This window comes from Euwallacea similis, chromosome 30, assembly GCF_039881205.1.
Source record: "Euwallacea similis isolate ESF13 chromosome 30, ESF131.1, whole genome shotgun sequence".
In the NCBI taxonomy this organism is placed as follows: Eukaryota; Metazoa; Arthropoda; class Insecta; order Coleoptera; family Curculionidae; genus Euwallacea; species Euwallacea similis.
Window position 1 is genome coordinate 408243 of NC_089638.1, and position 27033 is coordinate 435275.

The window sequence follows — 27033 nt, forward strand, 5'->3', positions numbered from 1 at the left end:
CACAAGCAGCACACTATATTATTCCCAGCGTCTCCTGAATGGCGCTGGAAATGAAATTGTATGGTCGATTGGTTAAGAGTACTACTATGTCATCTGCATAGGTTTGTACTTCCACTTCCTATAGGGTCAGAGTGACCAATAGATCATAGAAGAGGGGACAAAATACTATCCTGCACAAACATCCCCAAATTAGACAAAAGTTACCATTTGTGGAGCTCATTTGGGAAAGTTTATATTTGGCAAAAATTCCGTTGTAGTCATTCAACCGAGCATTATATTTATTTTTAGGATACTTGGAAATATAAACTTAAGCCGTTTGTGGCATATTTGTTTCCATCCCGGTGAAAGACGATGTATTTGCAAATGTTTCATCGGAAAAAAGGAAGAAAATGAAAACAAAATTCTTTATTTGATAATTAATAAAGAAAAGTTTGATAAAAAGTTGTTAAGCACCACATTTTACATTTAGGGCAAAACTTTAATCGGTCACACTTATTTATTTAATTTTATTGATTATTAAACAATCTTATTGATACTACAATATTCCATATTCAACAGCATGCAAGCAAATTTCCCGAGCCCGCTGCTTGAAGTCGTTTTCCTTGTGGATCTGCGACATCTTTTGCCGATACATTTCGGCCTTGACTTCCATCGGTAAATGGACCATCGTATGTATTTCGGTGCCACTTTTACTCAGCAATTTTTTAACCGACACGCCTATTCCTAAACAAAAAAATAAAAAAATTACTTATGCACTAGAAAAATCGCCCTAATTTCGGTCTTATTTTCCATAAGGATGTCGTTCAGGAATCGCATTCTTGATTTCAGTTAATGTTGCCATTATACCGACGTGACTGCCAGTGATGGATATGACATTCTACCTCATCTAGAAGGATCAAATTTCGTAGAGAATAAAAATCGATTTTCAATATTGTTTTTTAAGCAATTTAAGTGCATGTCACAAGACCAAAGCAGAAGAAAAATGTAACATCCAGGATAACTATATATATATGATTTGTAAATGAAATCGTACCCATAATTAAGCCCATAAGAGAATACTTCTTCCACTCCACTTTCAAGGCTTCGTAGGGATAGATCTCCTGAGGGTCGGCACCTAATTCCTTGACGAATGAGGAAAATGTGTCGTAATACAGATGCAGGTACCAGTCAACTTGGTCCATGTCCTCCTTGGAAGCCCCCGAATAGAAGAAGTAAGACAGGTCATGCACTGGGGTACTAACATAAGCCAATTGGAAATCTATGAGTTTTACTTGAAGTTCTTCTTTTTCGCTGCAGTTCTGTGAAATCAAATGGATCGCGATGTTATTTTAAAACTATTTTATATTACTTCTGTAATATAAAAAGCACAAGCTTCCTATGGGATGACACTGTCAACTCCGTCAATAAAATGTACTACTCGAGAGATTTGAGAATTATTCCAAAATGATAAATAAACTGACCGCAGAAAAACTAAAAAAAAAAACGGATTTTTACAGATCTTAAAAATGCACAGTTTTATCTCAACTTAACTAATCCTCTACCTCTTACGATTTAAAAAATATCCATAAATTTCCGAGTATTGGCATTGGGTAGAATTAGGAGGACAGGTCTTTCATGGAATGTTATACAAGGGTAATGAAAATTTAATGAAAAACTCATACATTTGCAAAACAAGTGCGATCACAATTAATGTGAACAGTTAACATTGCAAAAAAGCTCCAGGATCATTGCCTTTGCTACTAAGTTCACTGAGTTGAATTCCATAACTTTGCAGTAACTTTTAATTTTACCCCGTATATCATTAAAGAAACCATTTAAAAAGGAGTAATCGCGAATCTTAATCCTTGATGAAACGAGTTTTTAGAAATTTTTAGTTAATTGCATTTTGTTGTTGCAGAGATTCAAGCTCCTAGAATTTACAAAAAATTTATGTCAGAAAAATATTTTTAAGTTAGTTGAGTTACTCTATTAACAGTTAACTACTATTAATCAATAAACATAAAAAGAAATTTAACAGAGATATTTGAATTTACTCGTATATTACGTAAAAAAAACAAAAATTGCGCAAAAATGAATTCCTACAAAGGTAAGTAGTTCGCATTATTTTATAGATAAGAAAATTACTCATCTATTAATGAACATATATCTTTGTTACGTTTGCTTTCTAATGGAGTTTTAGGAGAATTGATAATAATAAGAGGTATTATTACAGTTTGCACAGATAGTGTTTTGATGACATTTCTTGATATTTTAAAAACCAAACATTTTTTGGGTCTGAAGCGTTGCCACTTATTATTATGAAGATAAACACCTTTAGAATATTACGAAAAATTTGCTTATAAGTTAAAATAATATGAGTCTCTAAACTTACTTTTTAAATCCGTAACACAATTTGTATTAAGTTCGGTCTACACGTTACATTTTGCCTTCGGTCTTAAAACTGACAAGACATGATATACTATTCAAATTTTTGCTTAGTCCCTTGCTCATTCAATTTGCCTGCCGTCTTATTTCTACATAAACCTACAGACCATCAGACTTTTGCAAGTTTGTCAAAGTAAATTTAATTCACGGAAAAGATAAAGTTTTCTGTCTACACTCGTTATGCTACGTGCAGAGCAGACTTTAGGTGATTTCATGTCAGACGGCCTTGATGAACGATTATAAGACGTATATTGTACTCGTATTAGGTCGTGTAGTATGAAATGAGTAGATTCTCGAAATGCCACATTCAACTGCGAATAACTTCACTCTAAATCTATATTTGGACTTGACTTTTTTATGTGGAAAAGGCACATTCTTCCTCTTTCGATCAGAGTTTAAAGTGTTAAAAATTATTGAAAACTTTTATTTTTATAAACATTTTTGTGCAGTCATGCAAAATAGTGAAATTCGTGTGTTAATGAAATATGAGTTCCATCGTGGAACCACAACAGCTCAGACGGCTCGCAATATTAATGATGTGTTTGGTACTGAAGTCACTTCACAGCAAACAATATCTCGTTGGTTCATGAAATTTCGTTCTGGCAATTTTGACCTAACAAATGAACCACGTGGACGACCTGAAACTCAAGTGGATAACGATTATCTGAAAGCCGTGGTGGAAGCGAATCCACGTCAAAGTGCAAGCGAATTATCGTTAATATTCAGTGTAACCAAAAAAACAATATTGACTCATTTGGCTGAAATTGGTAAGATGAAAAAGCTGGACAAGTGGGTACCGCATGAGTTGAGCGACATACAGAAAGAACGACGTCTCGAAGCTTGTGTTTCTTTGTTGTGCCGGTATAATAACGATCCATTTTTGAATCGGATTGTTACTTGTGATGAGAAATGGATCCTATATGACAATACCAGACGTTCATCGCACTGGTTGGATCAAGATAAACCACCAAAACATTGTGCGAAAAAAAATCTTCATCAAAAGAAGCTTATGGTGTCCGTTTGGTGGTCCAACGCAGGTGTCATCCACCAACCAATGAAACCTGGCGAATCGATTACGGCTGATGTCTACTGCCGACAACTGACCGAAATGATGAAGCAACTGACGGTTAAGCAGCCAAGATTAGTCAATCGAAGCGCACCGCTATTGTTGCACGACAACGCTCGGCCACACACCGCACAAGTCACCTTGGCCAAGCTACAGGAGTTGGAATTGGAAACTCTTCGTCATCCACCGTATTCACCCGACTTAGCACCCACTGATTACTACTTCTTTCAAAATTTGGATAACTTCTTGGTAGGGAAAACATTCAACTCCGACGAGGCTGTCAAAGCTGCCTTCCAAGAGTTTATCGACTCCCGGCCTGCAGGCTTTTACAGCAGGGGAATCAATGAACTTCCCGTTAAATGGCAGAAGTGTATTGATAATGGTGGTGCATATTTCGATTGACAATAAAAACATTTCATATGAAAAAAAAAATGACTAAAGTTTCAATTCAATTTTACTCATTTCATACTACACGACCTAATATTTCATAGCAATCTGCTTACGATAATGTTCTTCTGTTAATGGATGTTTCAATTACTTGAACTAAAAAGTCAAAAAATTAATTTATTTTTAACTTCCTAAATTCTATGTATGAAACAAACAATTTCGAGCAAAAAGACCATAAAGCTATTCATTTTCAGTCGTCTTAGATATACAAGGTGGCCTATCTTAATAAACATACCGCAAGACGTAATTACCAGAAAAGATTTTGTTGAAAAGACATTGTATTTATGGAGATTACATAATATATTGAATGCATGTTTTACTTGTGAAGGATCAAAAATGGTTTTCAACAAGATTCCTATTAATTGACTGATATTCTAATATGAAAGACTGGAGGATGATATCTCTATTTAAGATGATAAAACTTGGGCCATAATTGTTATATATAATTTATATGGATAATATGCACATTAAATATTTTATCTTTAAATTGCATGATACGGAACGTATACGAACACAATGGAAAATATTTGTCCCTTGTTACTCAAGGGTGAGCTTATTTTACGTTTACTGTTTTTTAAAATAATTATTTAACGTTTATTTTAAAAGAAACCTGTTAATAATTTAGCCGTCTATTCTGGTATAAACTTGCACTTACCTTATATTTAAACAATATATTCCCTAATAGACAATTTCCATGAGTAAGACACTTATATTTCCCACTATAAGACCGCACATTGCCGAGAGTCTCCTGGATGTTCTTAATCTTTTTCAGCTTCATCACAATATCACCTTCCAGTTCTGGATTGAACGCATCAATAGCAGCCAAATACGCACTTTCTATTGGTTTTCCTAGTCCTTGTGTATTCAGCAACTTCAAAATATCCACCAAATCACTGGTCAAGCTTTCAAATTCTTCTGGGTGCTGGTGCTTGTAAACAAACGATAAGGCGTGCAATCTAGCATAAACCTTGAAGATCGCTTTCAGATATTTACTCTCAATGTACCTGAGGTTTCTATCGAGCATTTCAAAACCAGCAGCAGTTATATTCTCCATAACAATGAATTCTTTTTGGGCGTGAGAATGTCCTCCGATGTAATTGGGAACATTGTCGAAGAGATTTTTGATCCCTTTAGATTTTTGGAATTTATTCAAAGCTGGAAAAATTCTGTTATAAAAGCATATCTCGTTTTTGTAAACTTCCTCGTAGTCTTTAATAATACCGTACGATGGTACCACTTTAATAATAATATGCGTGACCTCTCCGGTATCTTTGTTTATCAATTTTCCAGTATAGAATTCTGAGAGCAACCTCGTGGTTCTCTGCTGGGTCCTGTCCAGCTCCAATGAAAAATATTCCCATTTCTCCGGAGATCTGATGGATGTAAGAATCCTATACAATCTCTCGTAAATCGGTTCTAGTGGCTGAGCGGCCATCGCTGCTCACATAGACACCACACTAATCTACACCACCAACCGAAAGTAGAACCTGAGAATACTGAGATGTCTCGTGGATAAAAATAATAAGTGAAATTATCTATTTGAGCAGCAATTAAGTGTAAATTGTGGGCTTGAGATAACGGTTAGGCAAGCGAATTGATAAGGCTAGCTTGGCTTCACCAGTGGTGCCTCGTGAGGACAAATTCTAGATATTTTTTGAATGCGAAAAATTGGTTTAGAGAACATCATCTCCAAAGAAGAATTAATAGTTCTCTCGAAAAGATCATGTAACTCCCAGAAATCCAGGGGCGGATCTAGAACCTCGATGCGAAGCAAATTCATATAGGCCTGGAGCCGCTTCCATTGCTCAATATGCATCATTAGCGTGTCACAATGTTTAAAACTCAGCAATTTTTATAACTTTTTTTTTGCAATATCCGTAGAAGCGATAACTTTCTAACGTGTTTTGATGTCGCAAAAGTCATTAGGCGCATTCAGGAAATTTGCAGCGATCGAATGCTGCATTACTTGAAGGCTGCTGCTTGTCAAACAATCGGATTTTATAAGCTGTTAATTTAATCTTGTGAACATTAAAAATTCTGAATTTCAACTTTCAAGGGTAATATACTTTATTGCTTTAAATCAGCTACAACGAAATAATATACCAGTTCCCTGAACGCGCCCATTGTTCCAGATAGGCCCAGATTTAGATCGTATATGCGGCCGGGAGCATCCGTTTCTCCGCAACCAGTACAAATAACAGGCCGGGAAACTATTCCCGTGTAGATTATGTTTAAAGTTTACACATTTAAAATTTATCTTGAATTACAGAAAAAAATAGTGCGTTCAAACTTTCTAGGCATCTACTTTCCGCTAATTTTCAATCTGTGAGCACCGTTATCTCGATAACCAGTGAGGAGTTTACCCTAAAAAATAACTTAATTTTAGCACAAACCATCCTCCAGAGCCACTAAAAAAATCACCTTATAAAATACGTATAAAATAAGCACAAGAATTTAAAATATAAATGAAAATGATTAACACAATGTCGTTCTTCTACGTCAGGTTGGTGCAAAAAAACCGCGACATAAGCGTAAATAAAAGATATTAAGTTTCGTCATCTGGTACCGTGGCAATACCCATGCTAGAACCATTAAGAGTTTTTCCCGTTCGGTGACACTTTTAAGAACGTTCCCATGAAAAATTTTATTAACCTTTTTTTATAGTTTCAATTGATTCTAATCCTCTACGGATTCCCGATTCGAGAGGCAAACATAGCCGTTTAACTCGCCGATTTTTGATGGTTTTACTCTGGAATGTCTTAATTACTTACGTTTTATTTATGTTTTGCTAATGAAAATCCATGAAAATGCCCCAAAGGATCCCCGTCATTTTTATTTACGAAGTATGGGTCGCTTTTATTGGTTTTTGTGACCAATATGTTCAGTTCAGAGAATTGTCCCTGGCTTGGGAGTGATAGAAAATGGTTATTTTTCTAAGAAATGCGGAAAATTATTTTGTGACCACATACATAAATGTAATAAATAAAGCAGTTTTAAACTTCACTTTTTGGAATCTTAAAAAAGTGATTTACGGATTCAGCATGGACATTTTTTTTCCCTCAGATGTTCATGGTATGTTCTCAAACTAAAATTCCGTCATAATTTATTTAAGTACAATATTTAGTAAATAATTTCCATTAATAACATCAAAAAAAAATTCTCGATGATTTTCGAACTTCCTGATTCTTTCTTTTACTATCATTTCCACACGTGTATAAGCGATGGAAGCATGCGGGGGTTTATATCCATACATTTATTTTCAATTTTAAAATATTCAAGTTTTAAGTAGAGCTCGTGACCAAACAAATGGTTTTAAGGTCGGGCCTTCGTTTGTGGCACCTCCCAGGACGTGTCGTGCACTCCCATGCGTAACACTCGCTTAACTTACCATAGAGCGAAACGTTACGGTCATGGTACAGGCTATAGTGCAGACAACTCAGATCGATTTAAATATGGGTAAAAATACTTTAAATAGATGCCTGCGAACCTTTAAAACTGAAATACAAACAACAGTTTTTTAGCATTAGGGTCAATTTGGCGGCACAATTGCACTACCTTAAATTCGTAGTTTTCGTTTTAGAGTTTTAAAAACAGCGATCTATGATTACAATCGTAGATTTTTCAAGAAAAAAGACTCAAAATAAAAAGTTCGTGGTAGACGATGCTGCTATACAGGATGAACCAATGAACAAAGCTTAAAAATTGATCCCAATTTTCTTTTATAAGCAGCTTGTTAAAGTAAAAGCACCAGATATTTTGTCTTTTTTAGTTATACCTTCCCCAGAGACTGACCTAATTTTGCTTATTTTATTTACACATGAAGGCTTCTTTTATAGCAATCGACGCTTGTCGTCAGTATCTGAAGACGTCCTTGCTAGTTTTTTTATTGAAGAATATATTGCAATTTTTGTAAAAATGTTAAACCTACGTATTTTATTATTAAATTACTCTTCACACAATTTTATAAATTTACACGGATATGATGAATTAAAGTACTTGTATTCATGTTGCTATATACCAGGAATTAATTAAATTTATCTCTAAAGTCCTAAAAAAAGATAAATTAAAATAATTCATAATTCTCTAAATTTGTCTTAAAAAACTAACTTTTAAATACAATAAATTTAGTGTTTCTCTATCTGTGGTCCTTTTTTTAAGCTGAGGCTAATGGAAATAGGAAAGACATTTCTGATTTTGGGTTGGAAGTTAAAAAAATTAAAACGAAATTTTCCCTCTAAATACTGATGTCGGCAGATAAAGGGGATCCAGGGGTTCTATTTTTTTACAAAGCAAAAAAAACAGGGTAAGTTCTTACGAACTTTTTGATGAGCCTTCGTGTATATTCCCAATTTTTTTTAATTTAGTTACTCACATAAAAAATATCTATCTTTAAGTGAGCAAATAATCTAAAAGACCCAAGACATTTCATGGAAAAACAGTGCTAAATAAATATGCATATCCTAGCATGCCCTGGTGCTTTTTGAAAACTTTTTTTGAATAATAGAAGAACTAGAACAGGAGTTCTTACGAGATGAAAAAGAAGTTATCTGCTGGTTTCAATATTGCCATTCGAGTCAAGGGGAAAAAAGCAATTCAAATATTTTTGTATATACCTGATTTAAGTTTTGACCGCACATTAGAACTAAAAATAGACGCTTTTTTCTTCTCCAATAGATGAGGATATCTCAATGGGTTATTAATTAAATAAATGAAATGTTTTGAAAAAACTGGCTGTAAAAACGAAAAAAACCTAAATAACACATAGATTGTTACATTTTTTTAGAGTATTCAGAGAAAAATGTGACTGATTGTAAAAGTTAAAAAGCCATCCAAGATTGAAATCCTACAACATTTTCTTTATCCGTTTAGTTTTCTCCAAGAGTTAAAAAAATAATCTGTGCAAAAATCGTAGATATACATAATCTCATCGCAACATTACAAAATTATCCAATGAGTAATAATCTTTCACAGCTCGTTATTAGATTAAAATTACAAAAGCTCTAGCAGTCTGCAGCATCAATCTTTTATACAGACAGCAGCATTAACCTCTGTGAGAAAGCACACATAAAATCCCCCGAACCCTTAACATCCATTCAACTCACTGCTCATAATTCAATTCCACCCTTAATGTTCCACCACCCCTATTAACACATCAAATCTCTCACATGATTTTTTCCGTGATTTAACCATCCACCGCCATTTTGTTCGATTTTTCCCCCTCCGAGCTTTCGGGCTGCACTATAGTACAGTACTTCCCAGGTGTTCTCGTAATACTGCCTCTCTTCACACAATGGGACACGAGTGAGTGTTTTCCGACCAATCCGATGTCGCTAAACTACCAACAGATGGTAATTTTCGAAATGTTTTTCTCGCTAACGATGAATTACGATTGAGGAAAAGCGGAATTTAGTGTTACCGGTCGCACTGATAGTATAACGAGTGTTGGCGATTCGGGCGGAGAGTGTTTCGAAAAGGTCGCGAGATGTGACCGGGATTTATCGTGGTCGTACTGGTAGTGGTCGCCAGTAATTGTGATTTAAGATGGATATGAGGTCATTTTTTGGCACTTACCAATTCCAAGGTATGAAAGGAGTGGTACTTTCTCATGAGACGTTCATTCTTTTTATTAATTAGAAGGCTACTAAGGAATGGCAGCTTTGATATATTGATTGAAATATGGTTCTGAAGAGGAGAACCTTTAAAATTCATAAAAATGCATGTTTGGAACACCGCATTTGGGAGTTCAATGAATAGATGAATACAATAAGCGTTTTACGCTATACATCTTTTGTGGTACTTTTTCCTATTGTAATAGAGCAATAGTTACCTCTAATACTTCTGTAATTTTGATACTATAGTTTAAGTGATAATTTTCTCTATACCCATGAGCTATTCAAAAATTTCTTCGACAGACTTTGTGGGGTGATTGTTAGTTTAATTTAGGAAACAAATCCGATAAGCAGCAATTTTTCGCCAGCCGTTATGAAAAAACAAAATACTAAGTTTTACTTCAAAAAAACACATTTAACAGTTTTATTATTAATGTAAAGATAAAGCATACATTTTGAATGATACCAGTGGGACACGTACTAATAGAACATTGGATATTTATGACGAAAGAAATGGTACGCCAATAGTTTTTCGGGAAACCAAAATTATTCCTGGATGGCTTATTTAATTTTTTTATTACATCTGTCCTCTCGTTTTTCATATGATAATGAAAAGTGGTACCTATAATCTCGCAAAGAAAAGATTCGAGTGCTTTTCTCCAAATTTCACCAACTAATCGGACAATATTATATTACTTTTAAGGAAAACTACTAATAAGCGAATGAAGTTTGAATACCCAGAATTTTGGTCAGGACAATTGTTTATTGGCTCTTTAATTCAGCATTCCCCTTCAGAAATTTGTCAACGTTTCTCCTACTGAACCACTCCGTATAAATATCTCAATAATTCAATTTAGTTCATCTAAATGATTATGTGAATAATTATATGATTTGTTAGAAAACTGACTAGATCGAATTTTATGCTTCTGATGAAGGTTTCATAGAATTCGGAAAAGTTTTACTTATTTTGAAATTAGAGGTATTGTTCATATTTTGTACTAATTATATAAAATAAGAGTTATTTATGTAATAAGTACGCAATATAAGGCTTTATGAGGCAAATCGCTTTATGGCCGAGCGAGCTTGCGAGTCCATATATGGATAGCTCGAATAAAATCTCCTTACGACCGCATTACATACAATATTTTATATCTACTTTTATGTTAATTTGGTAATAATTTAACTTTTAAGTCAAAATTAAAATACCTCCTAAATACCTTCATACAATCATTTGTTAAAAGAAATTTATATAAATTAGTCAATGTTCAATCATTGTCAGTTCCACAGTAAATACATTTGTACATCACTTGCTTAATCTAACAAGATTCATCTGATTTATTCTACTAGTACTACAATAAGTTAGTTTATGACCTTTTTGTAGACTACAAAACAGTAATACAAAGAGCCCTTTGTAATTAAATCCAACATAAAATTCTTATTAATATCGAAAAGTGGTGTTTTCCTAATATTCGAAATCTTAATTGATCCCATTAAAACGTGACGCACCAATTTAGTTCCTTTGGACCGAAATCATAACAAATTGCTGCCAACCCGCTTTCGTCACGGCCCAACTAAATTACTCAACAGCCCACCCTTGGCGTGGACTCCGCTCATTATTACCTCATCATTAAATTCTTCTCACCTTTTTACAAATTAGAACATTCGTCATTTCTAAGAGAATTTAACAAGTTATTAAATGATAATTCTAGTGATGAGTTTCGTTTAGATAAAAATTTTTTTTATAGGAATTAAGTATTTGAATAATAACCATTAATCTTATTTAAATTAATTCCAATTTCAAAAATTTGTACTCGCACTAAACCACAAGTTTTTTAATATTATCCATGAATATTTTATTTAATTTAAGGTATACCTTGCCTCAAAAGTACACGTTGCTGATTCTATAAGTTCCCGCCGCTCAAAATTACCATACAAAATTTTATAAGCTTGATATATTCAGAGTTTTGTTTAAACAACAAACAATTTTTATAAACATTTTCTGATTTTCCTTCCAGGTCAAGGAAGAGTCAATCAGCTGGGTGGAGTCTTCATCAACGGCCGTCCGCTACCCAACCACCTACGGCTGAAAATAGTGGAAATGGCTGCAGCAGGAATACGACCCTGCGTCATTTCCAGGCAGTTGAGGGTTTCCCATGGATGCGTGTCCAAAATCCTGAACCGGTACCAAGAAACGGGCAGTATTAGACCCGGAGTAATCGGTGGTTCCAAACCGCGGGTGGCCACTACGGATATTGAGGACAAAATTGAGCAGATGAGAAAGGATAATCCCGAAATTTTCTCATGGGAAATTAGAGATCGACTTATTAAGGTAATATTTCGGATGAGAGAAGGACAAGGATGTTAGTTCGTCATAGAATTTGCAGTTCGCGTCTTTACAGATTCATATTGTTTTAAATCGTTCTTTATTGATTTGTATATTTAGTACTTATATCTAAGTGACCTTTTTTTGATAAATATTGAAGCCAAAAAGTATAATAATAATGAAGTCTATTTGTTCGGGATTCGAATCCGAACAAGTTGTGTGTTAGGAATTCCTAACACACGCGTATGTTAGTATTTGTTTTCGTAACTATCATCTCCGTGGGTTCTACTCTACTTCCCCCATTTCATTCCTGGGAAATCTACATGAAGTCAAAAATAACTTTTTGAAGTTTTTTCTTACTTTTCAGGTTTTTGTACAAAATAATTAAATATCTTGATGTTAGGAAGGCCTTAAGGAGGCAAGGAAAGTAGTCAAAACGTCTAAACCATTCCATTGATTATAAGTACAATTCGCTTTTATGTCATCCTAAAGGGCATCTCCTGTGGAAGTACCATCGTAATGAGAAGTCGCGGATCATCCGCGTAAATAGCTTGGTACAGCCGGGGGCACATTTCAGAGCAAATGCTTGGGCGGCACGCGATGAAAGGCGACCGTCGCCCTGGGTCACGAGTCGCCCTCAAATTAGTCCGTACCGCCGCGCACCTGCGACGGTACCACCAGGGGCCACCACAGATACCATCGCCGATGACAACGATCGTGCTCGCGGACGGTCATTCCTTGGTATTGTTTTCGATAATAATGTTATGTAAAATGTCCGTCATGGTATTTGGGCGTTGGGCAGGGTAATCGCGCTGTAGATTATGCGCGTGCATTATGGTATAAGCTTAAAGATTAGCGATCAGGGATTAATATTAAACCTACAGTAATCCGCAGTTTACCATACCATATACTATAACCTCATAATAATGTGAGAATACCACTGTCTTACAAGTAGAGATGGCATATCACGATATTATAAATATATCAGAAATTGCCACATAAGGAGTATATATACAGTGTATTTCAAATTCGACCCTCACCATTGGGATCTCGGAAACTAGAGGAAATACGAAGAAGTTTAAATGGGGGCAAAGTTGCATAATTTAACGCTTGATCGAATACCATTTTCAAAATTTTCATTTTCCGAGTACTTCCGAAGATATCCGAGAAAAACTAAAAATTGGAGAATCCATTTTTATTTTTTTTTTAGTGTTATTTGACAAGGAAGATTAAATCTGTAAGCACATTTTCATTGCCACTTTTTCTCAGCTACACGATGACATATTCAGATTTGCCATCCGACGTTTCGTCTTTCGGCTACCATTATCAACTTTTTTTTTTTTTATGGGCGCCATATTGGATTTTTCTTCAGAAAAATAGTGCGTTTCATTCTGATTTCATTGATATAAAACTTCTTATAATTTACTTTTTTAAAAGCCGAAATATTTAAATAAAAAGAAATATTACATAGTTGGCCTTGACTTCATCGAAAGACTTTCTTTTGTTCGCGTTATATGACAGAACTCCTCAAACGAAATTAGAGCGTGCGCAGATTTCTAATGAAAATGAGCTTCAGAAATGAAGAGAAACGAGATATGTTAAGACTTTTCATCGATCAAGCGTTAGATTATGCCACTTTGCTCCCATTTAAACTTCTTCGTATTTTCTCTAGTTTCCGAGATCCCAATGGTGAGGGTCGAATTTGAAATACACTGTATAAGGGAAAAATGAGTTAATCAATGAAATAGAGAGTTTTATAGGCAGCAGAGTTCTGGGGTGCTACTGTTGTCTATTCATATAGTTAAATTCCCGAATCTCGAGAATAGTTCTATTCTCGAATTCTAAAGCTAAATTTTTACCCAAATCTGCCGTCAAAATGGAGTATTAAAGGAATACTAAATTAATGTAAATAATAATTAATAATAATAATTTGACCTACCGGTTCCAAAAATACAGCACTTGTAAAAAGTATTGCGAAACATTTATAACTTTCATAAACCTGATATTTAAAAAAAATATTTAAATACGTATAATTTTATTTTAAAAAAGGCATTTAATGCATTATTTTCAATGTTCAAATTTTTCACCCTTATCCAGCTACCCCTACTAAGTTTTTATTTTCAAATGGAAAAGTACCCATTGTAGTGTATCACATGAAAGATTTTATATAATTCTATATATTTTATATAATTATTAATTAAATAATTCAATAAAGTACACAACGGTACACTCATAACTAAAGTTGGATCTACAATTTCCTTAAAAAAATAGAATAAGGTCCATATCCTAATAAGATTTAAAATTTTAATCTTTGCTTCCTAGATAGGCAATCCATTCTTATTTCACTTTAAAAGGAAGTGAAAAAATGATAATCAGACTTAAAAATTCAAAATTATTTTCAATATAAACAATTTTTGAGATACAAAACATTTTGGTTTTTATCGAATTCATTAGTAGTTGAATTCAGTTGTTAGGCATCTATCACAGTAAGAATATCAAAAAATGTATCGCTTATCTGAGAAACAAAGAACTGAAATATTAATCTTTTTGGGGCATGGATATCGCAAAAAAACTTACAAAGAGATGTGTCTCATGTTTAATGAAAAATATCCAGACCGGCCCATTAATAAAAGTATAATTTGTCGAATCAATAAAAAATGTCAACAAGCTGGAAGTATGAAAGCTGCTCCAAAATGTGAAACACCTCGAACACTGGTGGCGACAAAACACTACACAATCTTTTATCTATCCATGAAAACTCCATACAGTCTACAAACAAACTTGCCGATGAATTTTATGTATTTGCAAAAATCAGTAAGCAATCTTTTAACACGAAATAAATTTCATCCATGCAAAATTTCCCTTACCCAAAAGTTGACGCCTGAAGATTTTGATCGTAGGATGGAATTTTATGAATTGATGCAAGAAAAAGGGATTCGGGATACATTCTTTTCTAAAATTTTATTTTCGGGCGAAGTAACGTTTTGCTTAAATGGATCTATTCATCGACACAATTGTCTCTACTGGTCTATAGACAATTTTCATTGGATGCAGACTCTACATACACAACTTCTGTAAAAACTCAATGTATGGATGGACATAATCGGTCCATTTTTCATAGAGGGGAACTTAAACAACGCATCCTATTTGCATTTATTGCAAAATGAAATAATTCCATCAATCACCGCAATTTTTCCTGGAGAAAATGAGAAATGAGTAGTCAATAATATTTGGTGCCACACCACATTATGTTCCGGCTCTGAGAGGGTATCTTGATCAGATTTTCCCTAGGAGATGGATCAGTAGAAGAAGCGCAATAGAATGGCCGCCACGATCTTCAGATTTTACACCTTTCAATTTTTTTTTTTTGAGGGGTTACTTAAAAGTTTCTATTTACAAAAATAGACCACACAATTTATATAATTTACGTTCTAGAATTAATAACAAAAGCTCTACTGAATAATTGCATGAAAGAGTTCGAGGAACGACTGAATCGTTGCCAAATTGTTCCTGGAGCCTAATTTGAGCATTCATTGTAGGAATTTCAATTTTGTTTGATGTAATAGTGAATTAGTTTGTTGTTTTGTATCTAATAGTTTAATTTTTTAAGGAAACTTTAGATCAAATTTTACTTCTGAGTACACCGTTGTATCCCTTACTGAATTCCCTTTCATTTAATATTCTATAATGGGTACCTTTCCATTTGAAAGTAAAAAGTTAGTAGAGGTAGCTAGATAGGAGTGAAAAATTTGAACATCGAAAATAATACATTGAATACCTTTATTAAAATAAAATTATACGTATTTAATTATTTTTAAAAAATATCAGGTATATAAATGTCCTAAATGTGTTGCAATACTTTCTATATTGCTTTGACGTCATTTTCAAAGAACATTCGGCACACCAGATTAGAGGCTCTTGTCGGGTTTATAAACTCGACGTGGAATACAAATTTGAATGACTGATTGTCTTTGGCACCAAAAGATAAATATCAATAAATATAATTGCTCCATTTATATATTGCACGTCACCGCATGTTAAGTTGCCACTGGCCGCCGCTGGGCTGCCGTTCAAGATACTGCAATTGTTTCTTTTTTAAGTTGGCGCTCGTAACTCAACCATAGCATAACGTTGTCGTCCAATGAAATCAGTCGTGGACGACATGTCATCACATTTTGACTTTTGAAGAAATATCAAACACAAAATGAAGGATTATGGTTTTGTGTTTAGGTACGCAACACAACACAAAATTAAACTTCAAAAATATAAATTTAGCTGCTAAGCTGTGTTACAAACATAGCTCCGATGTTTTGTGCTGGCACCAAAGCCAAATCCAAAGTCAAATTTATAAATCCGTCTTTACTTATAGTTTTTCCTCTTTCCTCTTCAGTATTTATGTATAAGAGAAGTGACAGTCTATTATAAACAAATGAAGACGTCAAATTTCCTATATCACTTCCTTGTGTATTTAAAAAATTGTATAGCGACATCACTTTAAGGTATCTAAGCCGGATCACAATTTTATTATTTAGAAATTCAGTGTAACTAATATGCTATCCGTAATCGAAACGAGGCGGAATTCACTGTTAAAAATCTCATCAGCTCCCAACTTTGACATGGAAGGCACCATGCTGGTTTTTCTTAAATGGTAATATGTATTTGTTATTCCACCAGTCGAACGAGCTCAACTGGCTCTTTTAAAAAATGTGTCAGTTCACTGTTTTTTTTCTGTACGGGGGGTAAAGTTATTGAATATCCAGAATGCATTTGCATGTTTTAACTGGAGAATATTTCTAACAGGAGACGCGACTTCTCTCGGCGTTTTAATCCCGGAACGTATATCAGTTTCATTTTCTTAACTTTTATTTAAAAAAAAAAATATATATATATACATTGAAACCCAACATGCAAGTGAGACACATAAACTGTCCCTGAACAAGGAATTGGATAATTTAATAATGCGCAAAACAAGACCAAGATCAAAACGATCTTGATCTCAAATTAACGATCTTGGTTTTGCAGGTTAAAATTTCATGTAATGGCAAAACAAGTTATTTTGCATTTGCACGAATCTCTTGCAATACTGCAAAGTTGACCCCATTATCGAATTTATAGTTCTGTGCTAAATCACGATATAATTTTTTCTTTGTGTATCATTCCTTATTGCTTTGAAGTAGAAGCTGGAAATGAGGTATATGAATTTCCTTTTCAGGATGGTGTTAGTGATCCACCAAGTGTGTCTTCAATAAGCAGATTGCTGCGTGGAACGTGTAAACGTGAATCAGATGTAGATGGGAAGAAAGACTACACAATACATGGAATACTAGGAGGTAAGACGAATCGTAATACTGGTCAAGTTGCTGCAACAATGAAATCATCCCGTTTTTAACAATGAATTTATAATGTCCACAAATTCGACAAAGATATAACAGTAATGGAAAATCTTTCACCACAATATGCTTCTCATCTTATATATACTATAAAGGGTTTTTCGCTAAGAGGCTTCATTTTAAATTTCCAATAAAACGCATTGGCTTTCACAATATTTTCGAATTACTTCAGCACTGTATGCGGAAGATTCAAGCGAATTCCAACTAATTTATGCTGTGCTGTTATCTATTGATTATACAAAAGGCTAGTTATATTAAGGATATTTTTAGCAAGACTGCTTCTTCTTTCAAATTTTCTCTCCTTAAATCAAATTACCCACCCTAAAGCAAGCAAAAATAGATAAGCCCTCAATATTAAAAGGACTCTTTGTAAGCCTCTTATTATTAAGTAAACGTCTTACCAAAATTAACTTGAGAGGATGGCTGAAAGAGCTTTTATAGTTGAATAGAGCTATTAAAGCTTAAATGTAGGCAAAAGCAATTTAGACTCACAACTAATGGCATTATATTGAGTTTCTTATGTAGCACGTTTAGAGTGAAAGAAAAATAAAAGTGAGAATCTGAAGGCATAATCTTATATAGAACATTTATAACTGGAATACTCTTAACGAGCTATATAATTTTATTAGCAGGGTTAATATAATACGTGAAATCGAAATCATCCTTAGTTTTGGAATTGGCACTAATGGAAATTAAGTTAAAAAAAGAACGAGAGTGCGTGCAATGCACTTTTGTTATGTGCCTAAAAAATAACCCCAGTATCCTCCCGTAAAAACCTATGTCACAAACCTATCTCCCACCTACATGTTCCATGTCTACAATTTTGATGAAACCCCCCGCATCTATGTTCTAAAAATTTCTTTTGTGTATCGAAATTTTTAGCTAATTTATCCTACTTTTTTGATGACTGAGTGATGTGAAATCTAATCCAAGGGCAGGTAATAGCAAATTGTTTATGAAGTAAATTACCCTACTCTTCTGGAAATTTTTTCTTTCTCCTGTCGACTCTCATTAATGCATACGTTTTTAATGAAAAATAAAAAAAAAAAAATGACGGCAAGAAATATCAGCTATTTCTCCGCAATCTGAACTAAACTTAAACTACACTAAACTTACTAGCTGTGCTTCAAACTTACAATTTTTTTAGTCGAACTTTGATTTTTCCTTAATTGTACCTTTTCTCAATAATTACCTTAATGGAAAAAAATGATATAAAATACACGATTTATAAGGCCATTAGCGCAGTGATATTCATATTGCCAACTCGTCATCTCTGTCCTCGTTTTGCAAACTTAAACTCATGCGCCAATGGCTTCTGTTATGAAACTCGTATATTAATGAACTATCATTAATTATCATTAACTTCGGCCTTTCAGAACGAGACTTCCGTCTTTGCTCAAAGCCGGCTCGTCTAAACTATATAAGAAATAAATCAAGACTTTCGTTTTAAATCCGCATTATGAAGGAAACATTGTGATCGTGTCACCTGAGCCAAAATACTGCCTTGGCGATCGGCTTTTTCGGCTTCGCCGACAAACAACCATCGGCCCCATTTCAAAGCTTTGCGTCGGTAAAATAAGAGTAACTTCCCAGCAGGGTCGACCATTTACCCATTGTGCCTTTCAAAAACTACAAATTGTTAACAATTGTTGACATCCTCTCGTGTGTATGGAAATGTTGACTAGGAGGACGGGCATGTATTTATTTCGAGGGTTTGAAGAAAGAGGAATTTCTTTTACCAATGAATAGGGGGCCACCGTCGATTTCAGACATGTAGGAAGTTCCCTTGGATTTAATCATATTATATATATTTTATCATATCATATATGGTGAGATGAAAGAAGTTCAAATAAATTAATTTGAGGAATTTATTTTTTTACGCATTAAAGGAATTTTTGGGAGATACCATCTCTCCGCGTTCCAATACCATCGTCGCTCAACATCATGCATTAGGCCTTAATGATCGACTTCGCCTGCATTAAAGAAACGTACTAATAAACAATTAATGGAAAAAATACTACAATGTGTGGTTTGCCGCACACTTAACTGAATCCCGAACATAAACGCGACTCCATTTAGATGAACGGGCCTGGATCTCATCTCATTTCATATGGTCGCAGGAACCCTCCTTCAACAGTTCCGATACGGACATTTCAAATTATTTTTGTTCGGCTGTAAGGAATCTGACATTTATCTATTGCAATTCTCTTTAAGTAGCTTTAAAATCGTATAAAAACCAGACACGCAGTCTAGCTCATTAGAAGACCGGTCGAATCTGAACACATAAAATTTAGCAATCAGTCGCAACAGATGGGCACCACGGTCAGGTAGGTATAAAACAAAACTCATTAGATCTGCTCAATATGATTCATTTTAATGGAAATAACTCTCATGTATTGTGCTTAAGGCATATTTCTCAGAGGTAAATGTCTATTCATTTAATTCACATCAGGCCGTTGCCCCATGATAAGGTCCCTTATCTTGAAGGATTTAATTAAGCAAAATCGACCGCTTCAAAGTGAAAAACCCTGACTCCCCCAAGTTCTCGGAATTCTTAATACTCCCTGAAAAGTAGGATAATCCCCAGTCCTCTAAAATCACGAATAGACTAACCAAGAGCTGTCGCCGAAAGCACGGGATGCCACGAACTCGAGAACACGCCCGTGGAATTATTGCGAAATTCGTCGTTTTACAACGAGTGTTGTAATTTCGGGAAATTCCTCCCCCGAATTCTTGACTGGGCAGAAATGCGGAATATTCGCAAGATAATAGAGTTAGGGTGGATCTTAAGTTGTGTTTTCTATATATACCACTAAACTGGTCCCTCATAGTCTAGATTAGCACAAACGTATCGTAGCATATTCTAATTAGTATCCAATAGCGAAAGTAGCACTTAACACACTAATTAAGATACTAGTTACGTAAAACAGCCCATCGGGGTACATCATTCTTACCGACTCAACAGTGATAGACTAATATACTAATACCTTCGATTTCCGTACACTTTCAATTTTCTACGAGTTGCTCGTGCAACGATAACGAAATAAGCTTATTTCCCATGGCTGCGTAGCAGCATCCAGAGCATAAATGTAAAACCAGCAAACATCAACTGTCCGATGGCTATTTTGGTGACCGCTGTATCGAATTTTTAAATCGAACCTTCTTTGTAAGACTATATACAAAAAAATCCATATCTTAAACTTACCTGCGCGACACGACTGTAACGTAAATATTGAAATAGATCGACATTTCAAAATTAATTTTCATTGCCTGGTCTACTACTAAGTAGGCAAAAATGCAAGTTGTCATTGGTTGGTTTCATATACCACTAATACGACTCTATAGAAAACGCGACGGATGGCATTGGTCGGTTTTTGTATCTCATGGATGATATTTGAACGAACCAATCACACGCGATGAAATCCATATCCGTTCAGTCGAGTATAAGGGGATATCCCAACACTTTTTCTTCAGGTTTTGTACTAGAAAAAATTAAAAAACAAATTATACCAATCTCTTTCTAAAGGTTTCTAATAACCCGAGGCTATCACTGATCCCCTGTCATATAAATCACTAAACCCGAAAACTGACTTCTTCCGGCTCAGCGGCGTTTCAAATTCGGTTTTTTTAACGTGCGATTGTGTCGGCTGATAATCCGATTTCGCCCTACTTTATCACACTCGTTTGACATCAAAGTTATTACTCAAAGAGATTTCCGACATATCAACGAAGACAAAAAAATGTGGGAGTTCTGGGAAAAGGTGCGATTTTCCCACTCAATAAATAATATCACTTAAACCAGGCGATTTTTCCCGGAGTTTATTAAACGCACATAATTCATCTGCTTTCCTGCAACATTAATCACAAGCCTGCGATGCACTGCCCCCCGGGGGCCCATTAGACAGGTACACCTTCGGCCACACAGGTCGCCTCTTACGTTAAGTTATTTGGGGCCGTCATTAAAGAAAAATTGCGCGCTTCGCTATTCAAAAATGATTTGTCAAAAACCACTTTGGTCGGTTTAATACGTTTAAGTAGCCCTCGATTTCGGGTTTTGGCATTGATGGAGATGGGGCTCCGTTCTGCGGGAAATTGCTGCTATTCGGATGAGGAGCCGTCCCTGCAGGAGATGCAAACAGGTGGAATAAATTTGATCTTGCAGGATATACAGAGCATTCTTAAAAAATTGATTAGAACGATCATCCAAGGCATGAGACCATTTCAATTATTTATGCGAAGTTAGCAATATTTCCTGATGATAAATTTTCACAAGAATATTTATTTTGCGAATATATCAGCATTGTCAGTGCAACCGCTTCAGATGGAGTAAAAACTGGCAAATTTTCTATACTGAGTCTCTTAACAATCGATTGCAGCCTTTCTTTTAAATCAGACTTAAGGCAAAATTAAAATCTGATGCTCCTATTAAATCTATGATAAAGGATCTTTTAAAGAGCCAGTTTTGATTTTTTCCTTAAACTTTCGCGTTTCGACTATTTTTTTCGTCAAAACATATGTAAATTCCTTCAAAAAGCACAAAGAAATCGCTTCTATTTTTAATGGATTCGTAAAACTACTTCTCAATTTTAAGGATTGCAATTTTACCACTGTCTAAAGGCTTGATTTTTAAGTTGCCTCTGGCAGAGACTTTCAAAAGCTTTTAAACAACTTTTTTTGTGGCCAGAAGCTTTCAAATATCCACGCAGCCTCTATTTGAATTCCCTGAAATTTATATTTGATTTTCGGGAATTTTCCGTTTGATTGATTCAGGAACCGGTTGTCCGTTAAACTTGTTAACAAAATATGATGTGAGTACAAAGAAGTTTAGGAAAAGGGTATTGGAGGGAAAAGCGAAGTCTGCGGAGCTTTCTTTAAAAAAAGTTAAGGAAATATATAGAATTTGTTAGAATTTTTATTCAACAACCTAAAGAACTGGGAACTACCACATTTTCGACGAGAATCTAAAAAATTGCAGTAACAGGAAACTGCCTAAATTGCTCAAATAATAAATTGGTCTCGCTATCAGCTCATGGAAGATTTCATCTGCAGATTCGTTAACGGAATGTGAGTTCAAATTTCAGCTTAATGTTTTAAGGTGAAAAAGCTTTAAGGCTGAAGGTATAGCTAAAGACCTCCTTAGCACGATGCGATTCGTATGCACTCCGAAAAAATATTTGTGAGCGTAGTAAATTTTTAGAAAGTGATCATCAACGAACGGTACCTGTATATCATCAATTTTTTAATTATAAAAAAGAAGGAGGAGGCCAAATTGGACTTTCGCAGTAAAAACGTACTATAGCACTATTTCGAACCAAACTGATAGTCATACATCTTGAGCCTAGAAAACGACCAACAACATTTAAGTACCGACCGCCCTCAATAAAATAATAAATTCGCACCGGCCTAAAAAGCACCGCTATAATCCCCTCGCGCCATAACTCATTTCCGAAGACATTAAAATAAATCTGAATGTGAATGGGCACCACAAAGAGAAGCCGTGTTAAAAACCACCTACAAACCACCGGCTAATGTATCCTGAAACAAAATCCGAGACCGGTCGGCGGCACCTTTCATCTCACAAATTAGTGACCGAATCTGTCGCATTCCTGACATCGTTCCTTGTCGAGTCAACGCGACCTAAATCGGGGGCGTTCCCGGGTCTGTTCACCTTGAGAACCCTGCACTAGACAGAGGGGCGCCTTTATTTAATTTTTTTTTATTTGGGCCACCCAACGCCCTGCAAACGATGAATGAGTATGTTCATTAAGAACCACATTCATATAAAAGTCACCCGTTTTTTAACATGCTAGCTAAATGTGATCTAGTCTTGTAGATTGAATTCTAAACACCTAGAAGGCCAACAAGAACAGGTGAAAATCTATTCACATTTTGAGGCACACCGATTTGAAATATAAACCTCGATATCTCACTTGACTTTTACAACCACATCACTTTAATTCATTTTTGCTTTCTACTGCCTTATTGACATTGCTAATAAATTCAGATCTAGCAGCATTTTTTTTCTATTGCAATTGCTTTCTGGTTTCGTAGTGAATTTTATCTCCGGTCTTAACTCTTTAGGGACTTGAGGAAATTACCAAGTTGTGAAGTAAGAAACGTAGCTTCTCAAGAAATATATTTACATCACCGCACTTCACCAAATGGCTGAAACCAAGCTACGGCACAAAGCGTAAAGGGCAAAAGGGCAGCTTGGAGAAATTCACTGATGGATGTGGGGTATAAAGAGGGCATCGACTAAATATGATGTCAAAATGTGAGATCTCGATATCAAGAAGAGCTTTCGACATCTTATTATTTAATTATGTTCTCGGTAATTGCTTTTCAACGTAGTGCAACACGTGTCGGAATTTAAAATCTGAATAGACTATTTATAGACATTCTGGTCCCTTTTTTCTGTGTAAAATAATATTTTACACCATTGATTTTATCACGCAAAGTTTCGCAAGATTTTTTGATTCTTCACGTCTCAACATGTGTAGTCTTCTGCATTAAAGACTCTGAGGTCGCTCACAGTCTCGTAATCACAAGGGATTTTTTTTGGAATACATCATATTAATTAAAACGTCATTGCTGTAAAATTAACTAAAGCAGTTTAGTAACTAATAAGCTTTGAGTGTTTTCCGATGCGCTAATAAAGAAGCACAAAGGGAGCCAGTTTGCCATCGTTCGAGGTAATTTTCAAGCTATTCATGATCGGATCAGTTCGAACTTACACTAATTAAATATTTGCTCCAGATCCTTGTCCAAAGAAAAGTTCGAGCAAAGAGCATAATATAAAGAGAGGGAGAGTAATTTAATTTAATGGAAATATTATGGAAAATTTTTAGCTGAAGCGATTATTTTATTCAAATTGATCGATCATCCTGATGGCATCACACTGTCCCTTCAACTTCCGAACTCAATATTTCCTAAAAAGCTGTAAATTGTCGCTGTGGGATTCTACCCAATTTAATATCAATATTTCTAAATTAAATTCCACCCTGGCGGCGTTTTTTTTTTGACCATCGGTACTCACAATGAAAGTCTTTATGCGTCCCGTGGTTTCGGCCCCTTTGGCGGCCCACCGCCCAAGGCCCACCCTCCGAGAAGTAGAGATTTATGCACCGACACCTTACACGGTTTCAGGTGACAACGAGCCTGTGGCTTTTGCGTAATTTAATACCTCGTTGTGTCCTGAACTGTTAGTGCATCCATTTATCATGTTCCAAGTGAGAAAAGCAATAAATTTTACTCAAAAGAATTAACCTCTTAGATAGAAGATATCAGGAAAAATCTGCATTACCCTTCAGATATAACTTGATACCATATAATAATAAAAATATATGAACATTACACACTATCGTCTGCAGAGAGAGGCTTCGGAAATGAGTCTGCACACATATTTACTGGTATCAGGTCCCCTTCTACACTTTCATTTTTCGGGAATAAAATGCTTTGCTCAAATATCAAATTTTTAGATATTCTTGATACCTCTAGTCGTTTTCAAGATATTTCCAAATATATTGAATAAAGTGAGCGGTTTTCCCTTTTGGCACGAATAAATATACACAGCACGTATAAAATTCCTATTCTGCTTACTGTTATGGCAGTTTAACATGAGAGAGTTTAGCCCGATTTGGATTTGATGTATTTTCCATTAAAATGAGCAAGCCTCCCTACGTGCCTCTATCAAGTATGCAATCTGTGCATGCAGTCGTGCGTGATTGATGCTAGTAAATTGAATTTATCTGGATATGGTACACATTAGAATATGTTATTAATGCATATTTTTTGGTTTAATTTGCCAGGAAGAGAAGAGGACAGTGATACCGAATCTGAACCGGGAATTGCGTTGAAACGCAAGCACCGAAGACCTAGAACTACGTTCTCGGGAGAGCAGCTGGAAACCCTGGAACAAGCCTTTAACAGGACTCAGTATCCAGATGTTTACACTAGAGAGGAGTTGGCTCAGCAAACAGGCCTTACCGAAGCGAAAATTCAGGTCCGATTAAAAAAAAAGCCATTTCTTTCCATCTTTTTACTGTTCCATCTTCGATCGTTCACACACTATTTGTTCAAGATACGACATTTTACGTGATCAATATCTTTAATGCTCAAGTCATTCCCATTTATATTTGACCATTGGAATATTATTTTGTACCAGGGGGAATGAATCTGTAGTATTTTTTTAGCATCTCCTTTTTTGCAACCTCTGCCCTCTGAAAATATTCAAGAAAATTATGAAAATTTTTAAATTAATTACTGAACTTATTTTGATTCCATATGATTCTGAATACCTGCAACTTTGAAGTCTCAGACTATTAAAAAAAATTTAATGCAGCTCAACAAACTTCCATTTTTAAATCCCTTTTGAATTGATTTAAGCAGGATCATTATTCTTTGAATAATATTAAGGACTTTTTAGAATCTCTTAATATTAAAGTCATTTGTATGTTACTCTGCAGGTATGGTTTTCAAACCGCAGAGCCCGTTTGAGGAAAAGCACTGGCACGAGTGGAAGTCTTGGTTTTCCTTCTCTACCACTGGCTAATCCTTGCCAGTATCCACCAGAAGCCCAATATGACTGGAGAAATTCTCATCAGTTCGCCAACTACAATATGTTGCAGGTAAATCAGGAATTCTATATAAAAATGTTGCCCCTGTTAGTTATGGCTGTAATGGTCAGGCAAATTTTGGTTACTAAATTGTCAGAGTATATTAGTTTCAAAGATTAATCCATCGTATTTACACTGGCCATCAGCTAATTTTCGCTTGTCCCAAACTACTAATTCTTCCAGCAATCTACAAGTTCCTATAATCCGAGCGACTACAGACCAACGGACTACACAGCAAATTTTGCCGCCAACTACGCACTTGCGCAGGCTCATCACGCCAGTAGTCTTAGTAGGTTGAAAGAAACGCAAGCTGGCAAGGAAAGTGACCCTAGCAATGGAACTGCTATGGGTCAAGTTGCAGGTCACCCAGGGCCAGTCGAGGGCCCTCATCAATGGATGAAGCATGAATGGGGCAATAATGGATTAGGTGGTGATGTTGAGAGTCTTTCCAGTGAAGCTGCCTTTATGCAGAGTCAGTATTTGTCTGGAGGGTGTAAAAATTATTGGTGATAACAGAACTTAGAAAGAGAAATGTATAAAAACATAAGGATCGGTTCTTCAATGTCCAGTTAGGACGCGACAGCCGCCGGTTAACAACTAACTGCCAGATGAAGTGCTTCTCAAGTTACAATTAAGCTTAACTAACAGTTCAAGTAAGGGCAGCTATATGACACATCTCGATAATAGAGAGAGACACTTTGACTGAGCATTAGCCATGACTGCAAATTACTTCTCATGCAGATTAACAGAACTTTGAAGAACTGACAAGGCAAAAGTGTTGTTAACTAGCAGGTTTAACAGATTTATTGACGAGTTCTGCCCAGTCAGCTTTAATGTGTTTAATTAGTGAATTTTGGACCCTCTAGATAAGATCCTTTTTGACTATGCATAGTAAATGTAAACGTGGAGATACAAAAACATTTGAACATTTTCAAAAAATTCGAAAAAATGATATATCTTTTTCTAATGCTCGCTAAAAAATGTTTGCCAAAGATGCAGAATCTGTCTAATTAAAATAGAAAGAGTGAAATTTTTGGAAGCTTACTTTTGTTGAAACATTTATATTAGGAAAAGAAATTTTTTCAAATTAAAGATATAGAAAAAATTGAGGAATAAAGTCTTCAGGTCTACATTGAAAAATATCACATCATCGTATGCG

The 27033-nt window shown here is 35.2% G+C and overlaps 2 protein-coding genes across 2 annotated transcripts; one reads left to right on the top strand and one right to left on the bottom strand.

Moving 5' to 3' along the window:
- Positions 1-390: 390 nt before the first annotated feature.
- Positions 391-5411, bottom strand: LOC136417875 (uncharacterized). Its single transcript, XM_066403731.1, has 3 exons — positions 4593-5411; positions 1034-1298; positions 391-723 (listed from the first exon to the last, which is right to left on the bottom strand). Exons 1-3 carry the CDS (start codon positions 5370-5372, stop codon positions 536-538), a joined length of 1233 nt encoding a protein of 410 aa, XP_066259828.1. The 5' UTR covers positions 5373-5411; the 3' UTR covers positions 391-535.
- A 3725-nt stretch (positions 5412-9136) lies between these two features.
- Positions 9137-26555, top strand: LOC136417879 (protein gooseberry-neuro-like). The gene is made up of 6 exons (XM_066403739.1): positions 9137-9518; positions 11562-11875; positions 17082-17199; positions 25068-25261; positions 25725-25886; positions 26058-26555. Exons 1-6 carry the CDS (start codon positions 9479-9481, stop codon positions 26382-26384), a joined length of 1155 nt encoding a protein of 384 aa, XP_066259836.1. The 5' UTR covers positions 9137-9478; the 3' UTR covers positions 26385-26555.
- Positions 26556-27033: the final 478 nt, after the last annotated feature.

What these genes read in the sequence shown, in the direction of transcription:
- LOC136417879 (XM_066403739.1), top strand. Translation starts at nt 9,479, where the DNA reads ATGGATATGAGGTCATTTTTTGGCACTTACCAATTCCAAG. An exon ending in TTAGAGATCGACTTATTAAG is followed by an intron (nt 11,876 to 17,081) that starts GTAATATTTCGG and finishes TTTCCTTTTCAG; the next exon opens with GATGGTGTTAGTGATCCACC. An exon ending in TTACCGAAGCGAAAATTCAG is followed by an intron (nt 25,262 to 25,724) that starts GTCCGATTAAAA and finishes GTTACTCTGCAG; the next exon opens with GTATGGTTTTCAAACCGCAG.
- LOC136417875 (XM_066403731.1), bottom strand. Translation starts at nt 5,372, where the DNA reads ATGGCCGCTCAGCCACTAGAACCGATTTACGAGAGATTGTATAGGATT. An exon ending in ATATATTGTTTAAATATAAG is followed by an intron (nt 1,299 to 4,592) that starts GTAAGTGCAAGT and finishes TTGATTTCACAG; the next exon opens with AACTGCAGCGAAAAAGAAGA. An exon ending in TCTTATGGGCTTAATTATGG is followed by an intron (nt 724 to 1,033) that starts GTACGATTTCAT and finishes TTTTTTGTTTAG; the next exon opens with GAATAGGCGTGTCGGTTAAA.